Here is a 16,291-nt window from a genome sequence, read left to right on the forward strand (position 1 = left end):
ACTAGTTTTGTAGTTAATAAATGAGTAATGCTAGTTAGATTAAAATTTTAAACCATATTTTACAAATCAAATGATGTGTAATTAATAGAAAATAATCACGTTAACTCTTATTAAATTATATATTGTGTCGTGACGATAAAGAATCAGAATATTTTCAATACCTATTTTAAATAAATATAAATAGTCAGTTTACCCGATGAATTTAGCTAGTTGATCATGACAGTGTGCATGTTCTGCACACTTGTTGAATACTCCATTGGTGTAATTTAGAATGTTGTACGGTGGGTCCTAGATGAGTCTATCAATGTGTGGTCGCCTCTCGAAATTACTAGCTACCTATGTGATTCTTGCGCAAGCTGTGACATCGGTGACTCTGGAAGCGCCCACACAAACCAACCCAAGAAAATTCTACAAACATTGGCCAACTTTCTCTACCATTATATATATTAACACTTACCTCCCTTTGCGTTTGTAGCACAGAGTAAGCAGTCAAAGAAAACTATCAAAGAAGCAAGCAGCAGGCACAAAAGCTAGCAATGGCAGAGGAAGTGGTTCTGTTGGATTTCTGGCCAAGCCCTTTTGGGATGAGGGTGAGGATTGCCCTGGCGGAGAAGGGCGTCGAGTACGAGTCCCGGGAAGAAGACTTGAGCAACAAGAGCCCTCTGCTGCTCAAGATGAACCCTGTTCACAAGCAAATCCCAGTTCTGATCCACAAGGGAAGACCGATATGCGAATCGCTCATCATTGTTCAGTACATTGATGAGGTTTGGAGTGATAAAGCTCCTCTGCTGCCTTCTGATCCTTACCCTAGAGCCCATGCAAGGTTCTGGGCTGACTATGTTGACAAGAAGGTTAGTTATTTTAGTATATGCGTCAAATTGTGATTTAATGAGTTAATTATCTTCATTAGGGAAGAAAGATACTTAACTTCATTCATCTTTACCTGCAAACCATGACTAGGTGCACGAAACATTTCTCTTATGTGATTTTAACAAGTTACATATTTTAATACGTATATATGTCAAACCCTTTGGGAGCGGCCTCTCCATAAAATGGGGGTAAGGCTAGCCGACATTTACCTCTTTCAGACCCTGCGTAAAGCGGGAGCCTTGTGCACTGGGTACGACCTTTATATATGTCAAACTCTCACTTGCACGTGAGAAGTTGGTGTTCGTTCTAACTGGGTTTTTGTCGTCGTAGATTTATTCAATAGGGAAGTTGGTGTGGGTAACCACAGGTGAAGTCCAAGAGGCAGCAAAGAAGGAACTGATAGAGTGCTTTAAGCTGCTGGAAAACGAGCTAGGGGACAAGACCTACTTTGGGGGTGAGAGTTTTGGCCTAGTGGACGTGGCACTTATCCCTTTCTATAGCTGGTTCTATGCGCTGGAGACCTGTGGAAACATGTGCATGGTGAAGGAGTGTCCGAGGCTGGTGGGTTGGGCAAAGAGATGCATGCAGAGGGAGAGCGTGTCCGAGTCTCTGCCCGATCAGTACAAAATGTATGACTTCCTTTTGGAGCTTAGAAAGAAGTTTGATGTTCATACCTAAGACACACAGATCTTTAGACTTGTCAAACTTGTTCATGCATGGATCGATGAGTATAGCCTATATGTGATATTCGTGTCTCTAAAGTGGAAAATATGACTGTATCTCTACCTTTTTATTTTAAAATAAATGACGTTTGCAGATTTAAGTTTAGTCAAGTTGGTTAGAAGTTTAGTCAAGTTGGTTAGAGCAGTGTGCTGTATTTTTTAATTGCTTTTTATAAACAAAGAAAATGAACTTTTTTGTATTTATTTCTGTTGCATGTATAAGAACTATGAAATTGAATCAAATGCCAAACAATTTGTTTTTAGTTCGATATATTTTAACTAGAAGAAAAAGAAAGAATAGTCTTTTAATTCAATCGAACACTTGGGTATAATTAACCCTTGCACCAACTTATGCTACTTATCCAATGACCCACCAATTTGGATCGGCATAAGGTGATGATAACAAATCGCTAAACATGTCAAATGTATCGTCCTGTAGGGGCACGATGGCCACATCCACAGCGATCGAACCTGCAATACACGACTTGTGAAACATATGCTTACATGGCATCTCCTTGGGTTCAACGCCCACCTTCATGTTTTCAAGCAGAATTCGGATTCTCTTTGTGACTTGTGAGGATTCCGGGATTCGTCAATCTTATCTATTTATCGTACATCGTACGGTCAGAAATTATTTTAAATATTTTTATTTAAAATTAAACGCAAACAGTATTTGATAAAAATTAACTGCACGATATACGATTAACGAACTTCATTTACGAATCTCTAAAATCCTCACCAACAGGATCCGAAGAGGATCCGGATCCTGTTGGTTCCAAGCAGATGCAACACTCCTTGTGGTCCTTCGTCAGTCGGGGTCGTAATGGCATCGACGGCGGTGTTGGACAGCACAGGAAGCAGCCCCTACGGGTCGTAAAATAAAGAGGAGGAGCGCGTGGTAGTACCAAATAATTCTTCTGGCAACATTTTCTATTTCGAAATAGATATTTATGAAATTATAAGAAGAACAACAAAACATTAGAATCATAGATTTAATAAACTAAAATTACGATAAATCAATTATAATTTACTTATTTGTAAAATACAGAAGACATAGTTCTTATGGATGACTCAAAAATCTTCTATTTTATTATAAATCAATCATAATAAAGCTCTTCTGCCGCCTTCTGATCCTTACCCTAGAGCCCATGCAAGGTTCTGGGCTGACTATGTTGACAAGAAGGTTAGCTATTTCAGTTTATGCGTCAAACTGTGATTTTAACGATTTAACGATTTTAACAATTTTAGTCTATGAGTCAAACTCTGACTTGCACGTAAGAAGTTGGTGTTCTTTCTAACTGGGTTTTTGTCATCGTAGATTTATTCAACAGGGAAGTTGGTGTGGGTAACCACAGGTGAAGTCCAAGAGGCAGCAAAGAAGGAACTGATAGAGAGTGCTTCAAGCTGCTGGAAAACGAGCTAGGGGACAAGGCCTACTTTCGGGGTGAGAGTTTTGTCCTAGTGGACGTGGCACTTATCCCTTTCTATAGCTGGTTCTATGCACTGGAGACCTGTGGAAACCTGTGCATGGTGAAGGAGTGTCCGAGGCTGGTGGGTTGGGCAAAGAGATGTATGCAGAGGGAGAGTGTGTCCAAGTCTCTTCCTGATCAGTACAAAATGTATGACTTCCTTTTGGAGCTTAGAAAGAAGTTTGATGTTCATACATAAGACACACAGATCTTTAGATTTGTCAAACTTGTTCATGCATGGATCGATGAGTATAGCCTATATGTGACATTCATGTCTCCAAAGTGGAAAATATGACTGTATCTCTACCTTTTTATTTTAAAATAAATGACGTTTGCAGATTTGAGTTTAGTTAAGTTGGTTAGAAGTTTAGTCAAGTTGGTTAGAACAATGTGTTGTATTTTTTAATTGCTTTTTATAAACAAAGAAAATGAACTTTTTGTATTTATTTCTGTCGCATGTATAAGAACTATGAAATTGAATCAAATGCCAAACAATTTGTTTCTAGTTCGATATATTTTAACCAGAAGAAAAAGAAAGAATAGTCTTTTAATACAATTTAATTCAATCGAACACTTGGGTATAACCATTGCACCAACTTATGCTACTTATCCAGTGACCCACCAGTTTGGATCGGGACAAGGTGATGGTAACAAATCGCTAAACATGTCAAATGTATCGTCCTGTAGGGGCATGATGGCCACATCCACAGCGATCGAACCTGCAATACACGACTTGTGAAACATATACTTACATGGCATCTCCTTGGCTTCAAGGCCCACCTTCATGTTTTCAAGCAGAATCCGGATCCTCTTTGTGACTTGTGAGGATCCCGGAGATCCATCAATCTTGTATGTTTATCGTACATCGTGCGGTCATAAATTATTTTAAATAATTTATTTAAAATTAAACGTAAACAGTACTTGACAAAAATTAACTGCACGATGTACGATGAACGAACACTATTTACGAATCCCTAAGATCCTCACCAACAGGATCCGGATCCTGTTGGTTCCAAGCAGATACAACACTCCTTCTGGTCCTTCGTCAGTCGGGGTCGTAATGGCATCGATGGCGGTGTTGGACAGCACCGGAAGCAGCCCCTAAGGGTCGTAAAATAGAGAGGAGGAGCGCGTGGGTGGTACCAAATAATTCTTCTAGCAACATTTTCTATTTCGAAATAGGTATTTTTGAAATTATAAGAAGAATAATAAAACATTAGAATCACATATTTAATAAACCACAATTACGATAAATCAATTATAATTTACTTATTTATAAAATACAGAAGACATAGTTCTTACATATGACTCAGGAGTCTTCTACTTTCAGCAAGCGAAAGTGTTCTTGCAATAACAGGGTTTGCTCGGAATAGAAAGTATATTTTGTGAAAGTAGAGACACCCTTAATATAGTGATTAGGATTTCTCTAAAACTGCCTATTATAGTTAATAGAGATATACACCAAATCACTATTAAATCAAAATATTGTCCGATCAAGGCATGTACAATGTCTTACTTAATTAGGGTTTCAATTAGTCAATTAAATATATCTTAGTTCCATGATTCTTGCTAACCAATATTTTTTTTTTGACAAAATTCTTGCTAACCAGTATTGAATCACATTAAAAGTCAAATATCTTGAAGATAAAGTTATTTGCCTTTTAAGTAATTCAGTTTATAATAATTGACAACTCAAGAGGAGTCTTGCAACATCTCCACGGATTGCTTAGGTCAAGGCTTATAAAAGGCATGTATATGCATGCAGCTGCACGCTTAAAACCTAGTTTGTGAAGGACAATCCCATCTCGTCTAGGAAACCCTAGTTTGCACAACTAATTACAGAGGACCCGAATGGAATAGGAAAACATAAAGACTACGAATTGAAAAGAAAGAGCAAACAGGCACCAGAAAGAAAAAAGAAAGTCATTTTTTTCCTTTAGGAAATAAAATTACTCCCTTTTTTTTTTAAGTTTCTTATTTCCTGATATGTTTTCTTTTTTCAAGTAGGATTACTCTATATAAAGAGTACTTTGGTATCGAACAATCACCCAATCCTATACATCTCTCTCACCTTCAACAACGAGTTCAGCAACATGGCTTTTGTTAAGAGGAGCAAAAGCCGAAAAACTGTCACGTTCGATCTGCCGGAGGAGGAATGTGCTGAGTTTGATCATGGTGGAAACGAAAATCAAAGTGGTAAGGAAAAAATTGAAGGTAAAAAGAAAGGTGGCTTCGTAAGACGGCTTAAAAAACTTCTAAGCAAAAGACGCGAGTGTGCCCTTAAGGAAAGCAGACGTTATGATGAACATGAAAGCAAAAGATGCGACAAAGACGACGACAATAATAGTAGTGTACTTGGCTCAAATCGCGATGAAGATGATAGCGACAACAATAGTAGTGTGCTTGACTTGCATGATGACGAGGACACAGATTGTAGTGTGCTTGACTTGCATTCCGACGATGATGAAGACGATGACTATAGTGATGAGGGCTTGCACAAAAAGGCTCAACATGACCATACAAGCCTAATGCATCGTGGTGGTAAGAATGCGAGTCAGATGAGCTCTCCTGGCAACAGATATGCGTACCCAGCTAGTTATAACACGCATATGTACCCAGCCAATAACATTTATGGGTACCCAGATTATAACTCAGCTTATCACACGTATGCATACCCAAGTTATAATCCAGATTACAACATGCATGCGTACTCAGCTTATAACGCAAATGCGTACCCAGCTTATAACTCAGCTTCCATGCACGGTGCCATGCAGGAGTACCCAACGAACAACATGAACATGCCATCGAATTCGGTGCCACCACTTGATCATACCTTCAACTACTTCACTGAAGAAAATCCTGCTTGCACCATCATGTAAAAGATAGCTACAATTTCTTTTTCCTTTTTTTATTTTTTTACTTTCTTGGTCAGCAAAGATTTCTAGAATTCTTTTATATTTTTCCCTTTTTGGTCAAACTAATGTTTTATTTTTTGTTATTGGATTTTTGTTTATTATGGTATTTTAATTAATGCTTATTGTTGCTTGCTCTTTGTTTTTTGTTCATGTATGAATTGAACTTCACCAAATTATATGTCTAACTTAACTAAAATATATAGTTCTCAAATTTGTCTGCATTTTCTGAGATTATTAGATTTCCCTATGTATGGCTCAATGAAGAAGGAAACAAGCAAACATGAGCAGCAAAATGGGACATGTACTGTTTGTGTAATATGGATAAAAAACTTTGAACGTTTCAACATATGATGATATTATCTAACTCAGTCTCAAGAACATGTTTAGAGAAAGACCCTTGAAACTCCTATTTTCCAAACAAAAACCCACCTAATAGTAAATATTCAAATAAAACCCAAAATTCAAATAGACTACCATGTAGACAAATATGTAACCAATTATTACAACATATTTACAACTTATGCCACAAAACCCTAATTATGTCAATAAATATTATTACTCACCCTAATTATGATTAGCAATTAACCCCATATGGAAATTTACCTTTCTTGTATCATAAATATTAGTAATATATATATATATATACACACACTAATTTATCCATATTCATAAACAATTATGGGCGCATTTTTTGTATGAAAAAAGAAAATCCTTTGTATAATTAGTTATTTTGCATCAAATAATATTGTTTGATAAAAAAAAAAAACAAACCAATTAATGTTCTTTATGTTGTAGGTAAATTATTTTACATAGATTGGACATTTTTTATTTGTTATTATATATGCATGTTAAAAATAATTTATCTATATTTATATGTAAAATATAAGTAAATTAATTTTGAATCAAATAACATTTATTTTGTAGGTAAATTAAAATAGTAGTTACATTATTTTGGTCAAATTAAACAGTGCCTAAATTATTTCGTAACAACTAAACCCTGACAATTTATCACCATTAAAATGAAACAATAGGTACGTTATTTTTTTTATTTGATTAAACAATAGGTAAATTATATTGTAGGTACATTATGTTTGTAAAAAAAATAGGAAAATTGAAAGTAGTAGATATATTATTTTTAACCAAATTTCCTTTATTTGTAGGTGAATTATTTGCATGCATTATATATATATATATATATATATATATATATATATATCTTGGGCACATTTTATTCCTAATATATATTTGTGCAATGATTCACCTATATTATTATATAAAATATAGATAAATTTCTTTTGAATCAAATAACATTTCTTTAATTTTATAAGTAAATTATTTTGCATGTATTATTACCGGACAAATTTTATAGTGCCCTTTTAGATTTTCATTTGGGTAAGAAGATGACAGGATCAAATTAAAACTGTCAAATTTTATGCAAATTTGAAACAATTACAAAATCTTAAGGAAAATATAACATTAGTGCTTTTTTTTTTGTTCCAAGAAGCATTAACATACAATTTGTTATGATATATTAGTATGCAATGATTTTAAACATTAATGCATTTTTTTCCATTAATCCCTCCCTTCAAATCTGCATAGAATTTAATGTATACATTAAAACTGTAATTACGGGTGTTTTAGGCATCTAAAAAATGCAAAATGTGTAAAGGCAAATAGAATTAATGAATTTGCTTATGTGGAGCCTAGTCATTGGGTTTTATTCAGGTAAAAAGACTATATCGGGTTTTATGTAAAGAAACTTAAGTTTCAGGGCTAAAGTCATATTTTCAGTTAAAATAACGTAGAATACAAGAAACTTTGTTGTGTCACGGTGATATGTCTCGTTGTATCTCCAATAGTAGCTCATCAAGTGAATAGAGTTTCGAGTTCCTCAACTAGCAGCAATCTTTCTTAGTGCTAGTTTTTATTTATTTATTTTTATCTAAAAGTTGTTTTATATAAGGATAATGCTAGGAGACTAAATTTGTAGACAAAATTTTGTAAACTAAATAACATGGAAGTTGATGATTGGATTATGTCTGAAGTGTTAATAAACGTACTCATTCTTATTAGTGATACATCATTTAGTTTGTAAATTCTATCTACAAATTTAGTCCCCTAAAATTACCGTTTATATAATAGTCAATTTTGCTTTCTTGATTTCTTCTTTATCTGAGAATTAGAATACCACATCCACCCACAGAATTTAATGCCTTCAAATTATTATTTCGTGTAGGCTCCACCTTCATTTTGATTTCTTAAAAGATGGGGTACTAGATTCGAGTTCAAAATTCATGCTCTCCTTAATAATTAAGGAAAACTGACGAAATTTTTTCAAAAACATTAATTTTAATGAAAAATAATAAATAAATGTGTAAGTGAATAGTACCATGAAAAGTAAAAATGTGGTTTTTCGTTAAAAATGAACAGTACCAGAAATGTTTCGGTTAAACTTCTTAATAAATATAATTATTTTCTTACATAAAAAAAAAAATAAACTGAGTACTCCGTAATCAGAAACAAACTATTTATTTAATTTTGATTACGAATTAGTAAATAAATCATAAATATGCAGAGTACAGAAAATTAGGCCCTTTGAACAAAAAAACAAAAAAGAGAAAATTAGGCCCAGAAACTAAAAAGCAACCTAATTCATGGCCCAGTGATGGCATTTGAACTCCAATAAGGCCGAAACAAGGGAAAACCCACAGGCAGCGGCAAAATTCCTCTCTCGCTGTTTTTGCCTCTCAACATCCTCCTTTACTTCTCCTTGCAGTCTCTGCAAAACCAGTTCTAGTCTTCGATCCTACAGCACCCCAAACCCAAAGGGTTTCACCATCTCCTTTTGTCTCTCTCAACCTGCAAATAAAAATGGTAACTTTCAATTTCCATGCTGATTTTTTCTCCGAATTTTTCCCTGCAACCCGTAATTTGAAATGGGTTTTCTGTTGGGTGTGTGGGTTTGCAGTTGTTCTTCTCGTACTTCAAGGAGTTGGTGGGGAGAGAAGTGACGGTGGAGCTGAAGAATGACCTTGCTATCAGAGGAACACTGCACTCAGTGGATCAGTACCTCAACATTAAGCTCGAGAACACTAGGGTTGTCGACCAGGACAAGTACCCCCACATGGTAACCATCCTTGTCTTTGTCTTTTCCCATTAACGTTTGCCTCTTCTATGTACTTATCTGCGCCTGTTGGTTGTTAGCTTGGTTTCTAGGGTTTGGTGTTTGGAGGGGGTAATCCTACTGATTGAGTGTGTGATGAGAATTTAGGTTTTAGGGTTTCAAATGGGTTGTTTTGATTTTTTTATTGTCTTTTGTGGTTTTGTTTTTGAAAACTTGCACCTGTTAAGTTTTTGGAATTTGTAAATAAGTGACAGGGGTCTTAGCAGAACAACAATGGTAGTGATAGGCCATCTATGCTTTAGTATGACCAGACTTCTGAGTGATTGTGAGCAGATTAAGTATTGATGGAGGATATTTGCTCGTTGGCGTAATTGTATACCGGAAAGTTCATCACGTAATGAAAAAGACTGAGAATTTTGGCTCACTATATGATGTTTAGTCATTTGGGTTGTAATAGCAAAAGACCGAGTAAATGGATGATTTGAATTTAGTGTGGAGAACTGTTATTCTCAAAATATTTGAAGGGAATGTTATGTAAGACCACTGTAATGTATAGAACACTATCCAATAAGCTACATAAGAAATAAATGTAGCTGGATGCAGACTTTAAGATGATGGGCATGTGGAAATGTTGCGAAGTATAAAATTTGGGGATAGCACCAGCGAAAGAGAAAGTGAGATGGTTTTGTTGTCTCAATTGAAGATCTTAGGGCCTAACATGTTGTTCACTTGACTTAATGGCAAAAAATGCATATCAACAGATGAAATTTGTCGAGGACTACAAACAGAAGCCCAAGCTCATTAGAAAAAGAAGCATATATTTTCTTGTTTTCTTTCTAGAGAAAGGCTTATATAAGTTGTGTGTGTAAAACAAAGACAATATCAGTGCCTCTTGACTTAAGTCATTGCCCGTGCGAAAGAATTTTTAAGGTCAAATGGCGAAAGAAGCTTGCTTTGGTTCATCCAAAATTACGGGTTTGGTTCCTTCCTAGGAGTCATACCCGGAGGGAAGCTTTACTGAAATCTTGGAATCACCGAGTGGGGATTTTTCTTGCCCAATTGTAATAGGATGAACTAAACTTTACCTGTGAGAAATGTTTCCAAACATGTTACTTCCAGTCACTAAATCATTCTAGGTAACTTAATTGTGACAAAACGTATTTATAGTTAAGCTGTTGTAATCTAGTTTCAGGGTTTATGAGTGATTTGCGTCTATTACTCCTCCAATGCTTGTGTTGAATTTATGCAGTCCATATACTTATTATTGATTTGGGTTTGACATGGTTGTGAGTTTATTACGTTCATTATGTTTATGTTTATGTTTATCACTGTTAGCTTGTGGGAGTCGATCATTGCAAAGGCGTTTTATGATTTTAATTTCAGGGAGCAAGTTTTCTTTTTGGGGCTCTGGGTTAAATTCTTCAGAGCATGGGTCATTGGTCTCTTGACTCTGACTCTAATTTGCCTGGTTTTGTTGGATGCATTGGATGTTCCCGTACTCTCGTGTTTGCTTTGTTAGTTCTAGTGGTTATCTATTTTGTGTGTTGATTTTTTCTGTCCCCATTATGCTTAAAGAACGTCATATGGACATTGAAATTGAATTTTGTTATTATTTAACAATATGATGCCCTTCCTATTTGACAACTGTATGATAAATGTACTCTTGCAGATGTCAGTGAGGAACTGTTTTATTAGGGGATCAGTTGTGAGATACGTGCAACTACCCCCAGAGGGAGTCGATGTTGAACTGCTGCATGATGCCACCCGAAGGGAAGCTCGCGGTGGCTGAAGTTAACTCAGTTTTGACATCAATTAAAGAAAGGCCTGGTTGAGCACCGAAATGTTGTGTAATTTTTTTCTCTACATGTCTAGTCTTTTACCAGTACCTTCTCTATGACAAGTTCATGAAGGCGTCTCCTATTAGACTGTAGTTCCGCTCTATGAAACATCTTGAGCCAGTGCAAATTAGTGTTTTTTTATCTGTTACAGTGCATTTTGGTTGAAATTGGGGCATCCACAACCTTGGCATCACCAAGAGAGGATGATCAATGCGACGCACGCCATTTTTATCCTCTCACATTTGTATTGTTAGTTTTTCCGAGATTGTAACTCGTGCGTGTGTATGATTGATTTGGTTAGAATGTTTTCTACTTCTCCATGAGTTGATTGATTAAAGAGAGAAGGTGAAGGAAATGGTAGTATTCTCGACAACAATACCGTGGAAGCGGTGGTATTCTTAATCACGTGAGCTACAAGTATTTTTAAAGAGTCGAGTATTGTGAGGTGGTGAATCACGGCTTGGAGCAATTTTATGCTGTTAGAAGGGAGCCCACGGTGCTTTTTGCAAGAATCATAGTGAATCAGTGATCTTAATCATTTGAGCTACAACATTACTGTAGATGACGAGAAACATTTTTTGACAAAAAGAATAAAACTTTAAAATAAAATGAAGCTTTTATTTGCTCTCTAAGAAAAAACATTGATATTTTTTTCTCGGCCCTTAGAATGTCAATAACAATTTCCAAATAAGAAAACTTTGTTCTCTGTTTTGCAAGCTGTAGATAGAATTTCTTCTTCAACCCACCGCATCTCGTCATCCCCATTTGTACCTCCCAATGATCCCCATGGTGTAGAGTTGTAGCTTAAGTCCTAAGTAGTATTATATTATTGTACGCTAGGGCAAGTGAAGCCCAACTGGGAAGCCCGCCAGCTGATGCCCAGCCCGCTTTTCTGAAGCCGACGCTGCCTTCCTTGTTCCACCCTTTCCCCGCTCCCTCTCTCTCTCTCGCTTCGCTGCTGCTTCTTCCACAGGTTCAGTAATTGCCATTCTCCACTTTTACCGCACTCACTCAGTCAATTCCCAGAAGGGCCACGAGGTATTTTGTTCTTTAAATTTAATTTCCCATTTTTTCACTCCAGGCTTCTATTTCCAATTTCTTATTCAGCAGCAATTTTCTACTCCTTTTTTTTAATTAAAAAAAAAAAAAAAAACTGAACTTGAATTGTTCTTGGTTGGTGGTGTTTTCTAGTAATGGTTAATTGGTTGTGGTGTAGCTATAACTCTGAAATTCTGAAAATTTTGTTATTACTTAAGTATTTGTAGCTCTGTTTAACCAAATAATTGCTGTGTCTGTGTTGCTGAAAGAAAAATAATCTGGATAATATATTTTTTGAACCTACAGGACTCAATTAACCATTTGTTTTGAAGAAGTTTAGTCAATGGAAAAAGAGGTTTTGGAGGTTTAACCCTCGTTAAATTGTAATCCTGACTGCGAGGAGCAACGAAAACTGGACTTGTAATATGGAGGAAATAGAGGCATTGTGGAAAGAAGTAAGGGAGCTAAGTCTAGGCGAGTCGGGAAGAGTGGAGCGGTTGGAGTTCCCACCCACCCCTCTCCAATTCCTTAGAGATTATGTTAACCATAACAAGCCCTGCATTATATCCAATGCCACCCTCCACTGGCCCGCCCTCTCCTCCTGGACCGACGATTCTTATCTCACTGAAGCCCTCTCCTCTGCTGACATTTCCCTTCACCTTACTCCGCACGGCCAGGCTGATGCCCTCGTCCCCTTGGATGGTTCTCTTTGCTTCGCGTCTGCTCACGTGCAGCGCATGCCCTTCCCGAAAGCTCTCAGCCTCATCACCAACAATGAGTCCCAATCGAAACTGGTGGCCTATGCGCAGCAGCAGAACAACTGCTTTCCATCAGAGTACTCGGCTTTAGCTGGGGATTGTGACCCCCATATCCCATGGGCCAGTGAGGCCCTTGGCTGCCTCCCTGATGCAGTCAACATGTGGATTGGCAACCATCTGTCTACAACATCGTTTCATAAGGACCACTATGAGAATCTCTATGCTGTCGTGACTGGGCAGAAGCATTTCCTGCTCCTTCCTCCTACTGATGTGCATCGAATGTACATCCGTGACTACCCATCTGCCCAATACTCATATTCCCATGACACTGGAGAGTTCACGTTGGAACTGGAGAAGCCAGACAGATATGTGCCTTGGTGTAGTGTCGATCCTTACCCTTCTCCCGAGGACAGAGATAAACAGCTCTCTAGCTTTCCTTTGTATTTTGACGGTCCTAAGCCCTTTCACTGTACTGTCAACCCTGGAGAGATTCTATACTTGTAAGTTTCTGCCTTCATTATTTCTCTCATCTGTTTTTGTTCCTTTGTCTATATTAATCTCACCAGACTTCAGTCACTTCCAGTTTTGTACAATTCTGGGCATTCTCATTGCAGTAATTTGATGCCTAGTCCTTTCCTCTTTGGATATCATCTTTATTTGGTAAACCGCATGTGTAAGATACTCAAATTAAAAGAATTCACAGATTAAGGTGTCCATGTTAACGAAAAAAAGATGTGCATTATTATTTGTTGTTTTATACTTCTATATGCTCCATAATATTTTCCAAAGCCTGATATGGTAGAGTCAATGCAGGCCAAGCATGTGGTTTCATCACGTTAGACAAACTCCAGATAGCAGAGGACGCACTATTGCTGTGAACTACTGTAAGGGATCAAGCACTTTTCTCACTTTTTAGGTTCCACTTTTTATGTGGTGAAATATGATGTTCCATGATCATTGGCAGGGTATGATATGCAGTATGACATCAAGTATGCTTACTTCAACTTTTTGCAATCAATTCATTGCCTATCTGTTAAAACTCCAACACTGGTTGAGACAGTGCATGAGGATTCAGGTTCTGATGCATGGGCGTGTATATGAAGGAATGAGTTGGATGCTGATTGATCTATTGCTCATTTAGCAGTGAACAGAGAAGACTTAAGATGAGTGATGGAATGATCACCGATCATTAGTATGGGTATCGGATTAGTCGTTTGTGGACTTCTCAAATTGGGAGCAAAGATGTCTCTAAAGGAAAACAATGCAGCATCCTTGAGGTTGGGAAATTACAATAGTATTAGTCAATATAACCTGTTGCTACTTCATTGATCCCATTATCTCAAAAGATAAGTCATAAGAATGTTGGTTTTATTTTGTCTTTGAAGTTTATGGCTATGTTGAAGATTTCTGTATTGTTTCCTTGAGAATTAACTCATGAAGATCATCCTATGAAATAATTTCCGACATTTAGTTGTCTGAGGTCGTGCTGGAAACTTGAATCATTTCATGTATTTCTGCATATACATTCTTCCACATCCCCTCCATCGCCCTCCTTCTACCCTTCTTTATCATTCTCCTTTCCCTTATATTTTCTCAAAAACAATAAACTAAACACAAAATGGTTACTAAACAACAGACCGTTAGCTAATCTATAAGTCATAACATGATATGTCAACTTAATTGCGGTTGCCAAATGGACCTTTAACTAATCGATAATCATAACATGATAAATCAACTTAATTATAGTTACCAAACAGATATTTAGAAATATTTCAGGGAAAAAAAAAAGCATGCCCATTTGTATCGATTCCAAGTTTCCAACCACAAAGTTTGAAAACAGATCAAAGCGGATATGTAATTCATTACAAAAAGTGTTGCTAATTAGGATGCTGTATTACTGTCAACTTTTATGAGTGTTTTTGCATCTATTACCTTTCTTTTTATCTGTGTTTGTAGTAAACTTTTGTAGATCAAATACTAATAATTATTTAAGTTCAATTACATGTCTGAGTTTTATATGTTCTTGGCTTTTATTACATGTATACCTACCACGAAATGCTTGTGTAAACCTGGGGTTTGGGTAGTATTTGATCTTACTGATCCGTTTTCGTTCAGTTTGACCTAAATGTTAGTCTTCGCTTATGGACTCGTGATTGGTGAGCATTCTAGAAGTGATGGAAGTATCATCGATTAACTATTGACTGCTGTTAGTTTGTGGATTGTTTAGTCAAACATTGCAAAAACACGACGGATTCAAATGTCAGTGGTTATATCTTCTTTCTGGGGAGGTGTGAAACCGCGAGTTGTTAGGTTTCATGACTTTGGGTCTGAGTTGCTTGGTTTAACCTTTTGTTCTCATGTTGTGTTTGTTTTGTTGAGGTCTGCTGTTGATCTATATCTACTGGTTGTGTTCTGGGAGTAGATTGTGTTCTGGGGCCATCTGGCCTTCTGAATTGTAATTTACTCCTCAACACTATACTTCCTAACTTGACAACACGGGTAATTAATATTTTGCAGCTTTCGGCAAGGAGCTGTGTTGTTCGGGAGGATCAGCTGTGGGATGTTTAACTACCCCTAGTGGGAGTCCATGGAACTGCTGCATGATGCTGCCACCACAAGGGAAGCTCGGGGTGGCTGTAGACACTAGTGAAAAAAAGGCCTGCTTGAGCACTCATATTCTGTAATTGTTATGCTACATGTTTACTTTTATCCCAATACATTTTCGGCAAGTTCATACGTGCTGCAGCTTATGATTACATTTTGCCACCCAGTGCTAGTTTTTCGTCTACTTACGAATAAATATGTTGCGTCGTAACTTCGTAATGTTTATCTGTTTTGGCTACAGAGCCACGATAATGGCTCTTTATTTGCTTCAATGAAACACAAATTTACAGCAGTCTCAATCTCCTCGGAAGCTAAAAAAAGTTCCAGGAGAAGAATGAAAATTGCAAAAACAACATAATGCAGTCCCGGAAACGAGCAATGACTTCACTTTCAAGGCTCTTTATTCTTCTAAATCTCAAAGAAAATGTAGACCGCCATACGGTCATAACAAGCTATTTAGCAAGATTGGCTTCTGTAATCCCGGGAGAGATGACACGAAGATGTTTTGTAAATCGACGACCGCGGGGTTGGATCCACCGCAAAATCACATTCTTCCTCAAAAATTGTATCCAGCATTTTTGTCAACGGGCGTTTGCTTACCGAAATGAACTGTGGTACAGCAACTTCTGTAACGAGTACCCTTGGTGTTTGGAACTTTACCATTCCTTCCATTGCAATGGAGTTATGGAATTATGACAATTGGAAAGGGAAAATTGGGAAGCTAGAGGAAGATGGAGAGGTTGAGATAGTATATGCTGCAATGAACAATGTTCTGGGGTTTTATAGGGGTTTTAGAGATTGAAATTTGGCTGTTACTTTTGTCTTGATGGCTACATCTAAGGACATTCAGTATCTTTTCCAATCCACCCTTAATATCTAACTAATGAGTCGACGTTCTAATGAAACTAGTTTAGTCTATAAAGAAAGGGATTTGAACTTTAATGCAAGAAAGC

General features: G+C 36.9%; 3 protein-coding genes across 3 annotated transcripts; all 3 read left to right on the top strand.

The window, feature by feature from the left end:
• The first annotated feature begins 391 nt into the window (after positions 1-391).
• Positions 392-1,703, top strand: LOC103427999 (probable glutathione S-transferase). The gene is made up of 2 exons (XM_029102712.2): positions 392-851; positions 1,201-1,703. The coding sequence occupies exons 1-2, from the start codon at positions 537-539 to the stop codon at positions 1,546-1,548; spliced, it is 663 nt and encodes a 220-aa protein (XP_028958545.1). The 5' UTR covers positions 392-536; the 3' UTR covers positions 1,549-1,703.
• A 6,956-nt stretch (positions 1,704-8,659) lies between these two features.
• Positions 8,660-11,081, top strand: LOC103435651 (sm-like protein LSM2). The gene is made up of 3 exons (XM_008374045.4): positions 8,660-8,850; positions 8,945-9,103; positions 10,770-11,081. Exons 1-3 carry the CDS (start codon positions 8,848-8,850, stop codon positions 10,887-10,889), a joined length of 282 nt encoding a protein of 93 aa, XP_008372267.1. The 5' UTR covers positions 8,660-8,847; the 3' UTR covers positions 10,890-11,081.
• A 506-nt stretch (positions 11,082-11,587) lies between these two features.
• Positions 11,588-15,470, top strand: LOC103435650 (lysine-specific demethylase JMJ32). The gene is made up of 5 exons (XM_008374043.4): positions 11,588-11,976; positions 12,283-13,234; positions 13,548-13,618; positions 13,699-14,011; positions 15,252-15,470. The coding sequence occupies exons 2-4, from the start codon at positions 12,402-12,404 to the stop codon at positions 13,833-13,835; spliced, it is 1,041 nt and encodes a 346-aa protein (XP_008372265.2). The 5' UTR covers positions 11,588-11,976; positions 12,283-12,401; the 3' UTR covers positions 13,836-14,011; positions 15,252-15,470.
• The last annotated feature ends 821 nt before the right edge of the window (positions 15,471-16,291 follow it).

This window comes from Malus domestica, chromosome 05, assembly GCF_042453785.1.
Source record: "Malus domestica chromosome 05, GDT2T_hap1".
In the NCBI taxonomy this organism is placed as follows: domain Eukaryota; kingdom Viridiplantae; phylum Streptophyta; class Magnoliopsida; order Rosales; family Rosaceae; genus Malus; species Malus domestica.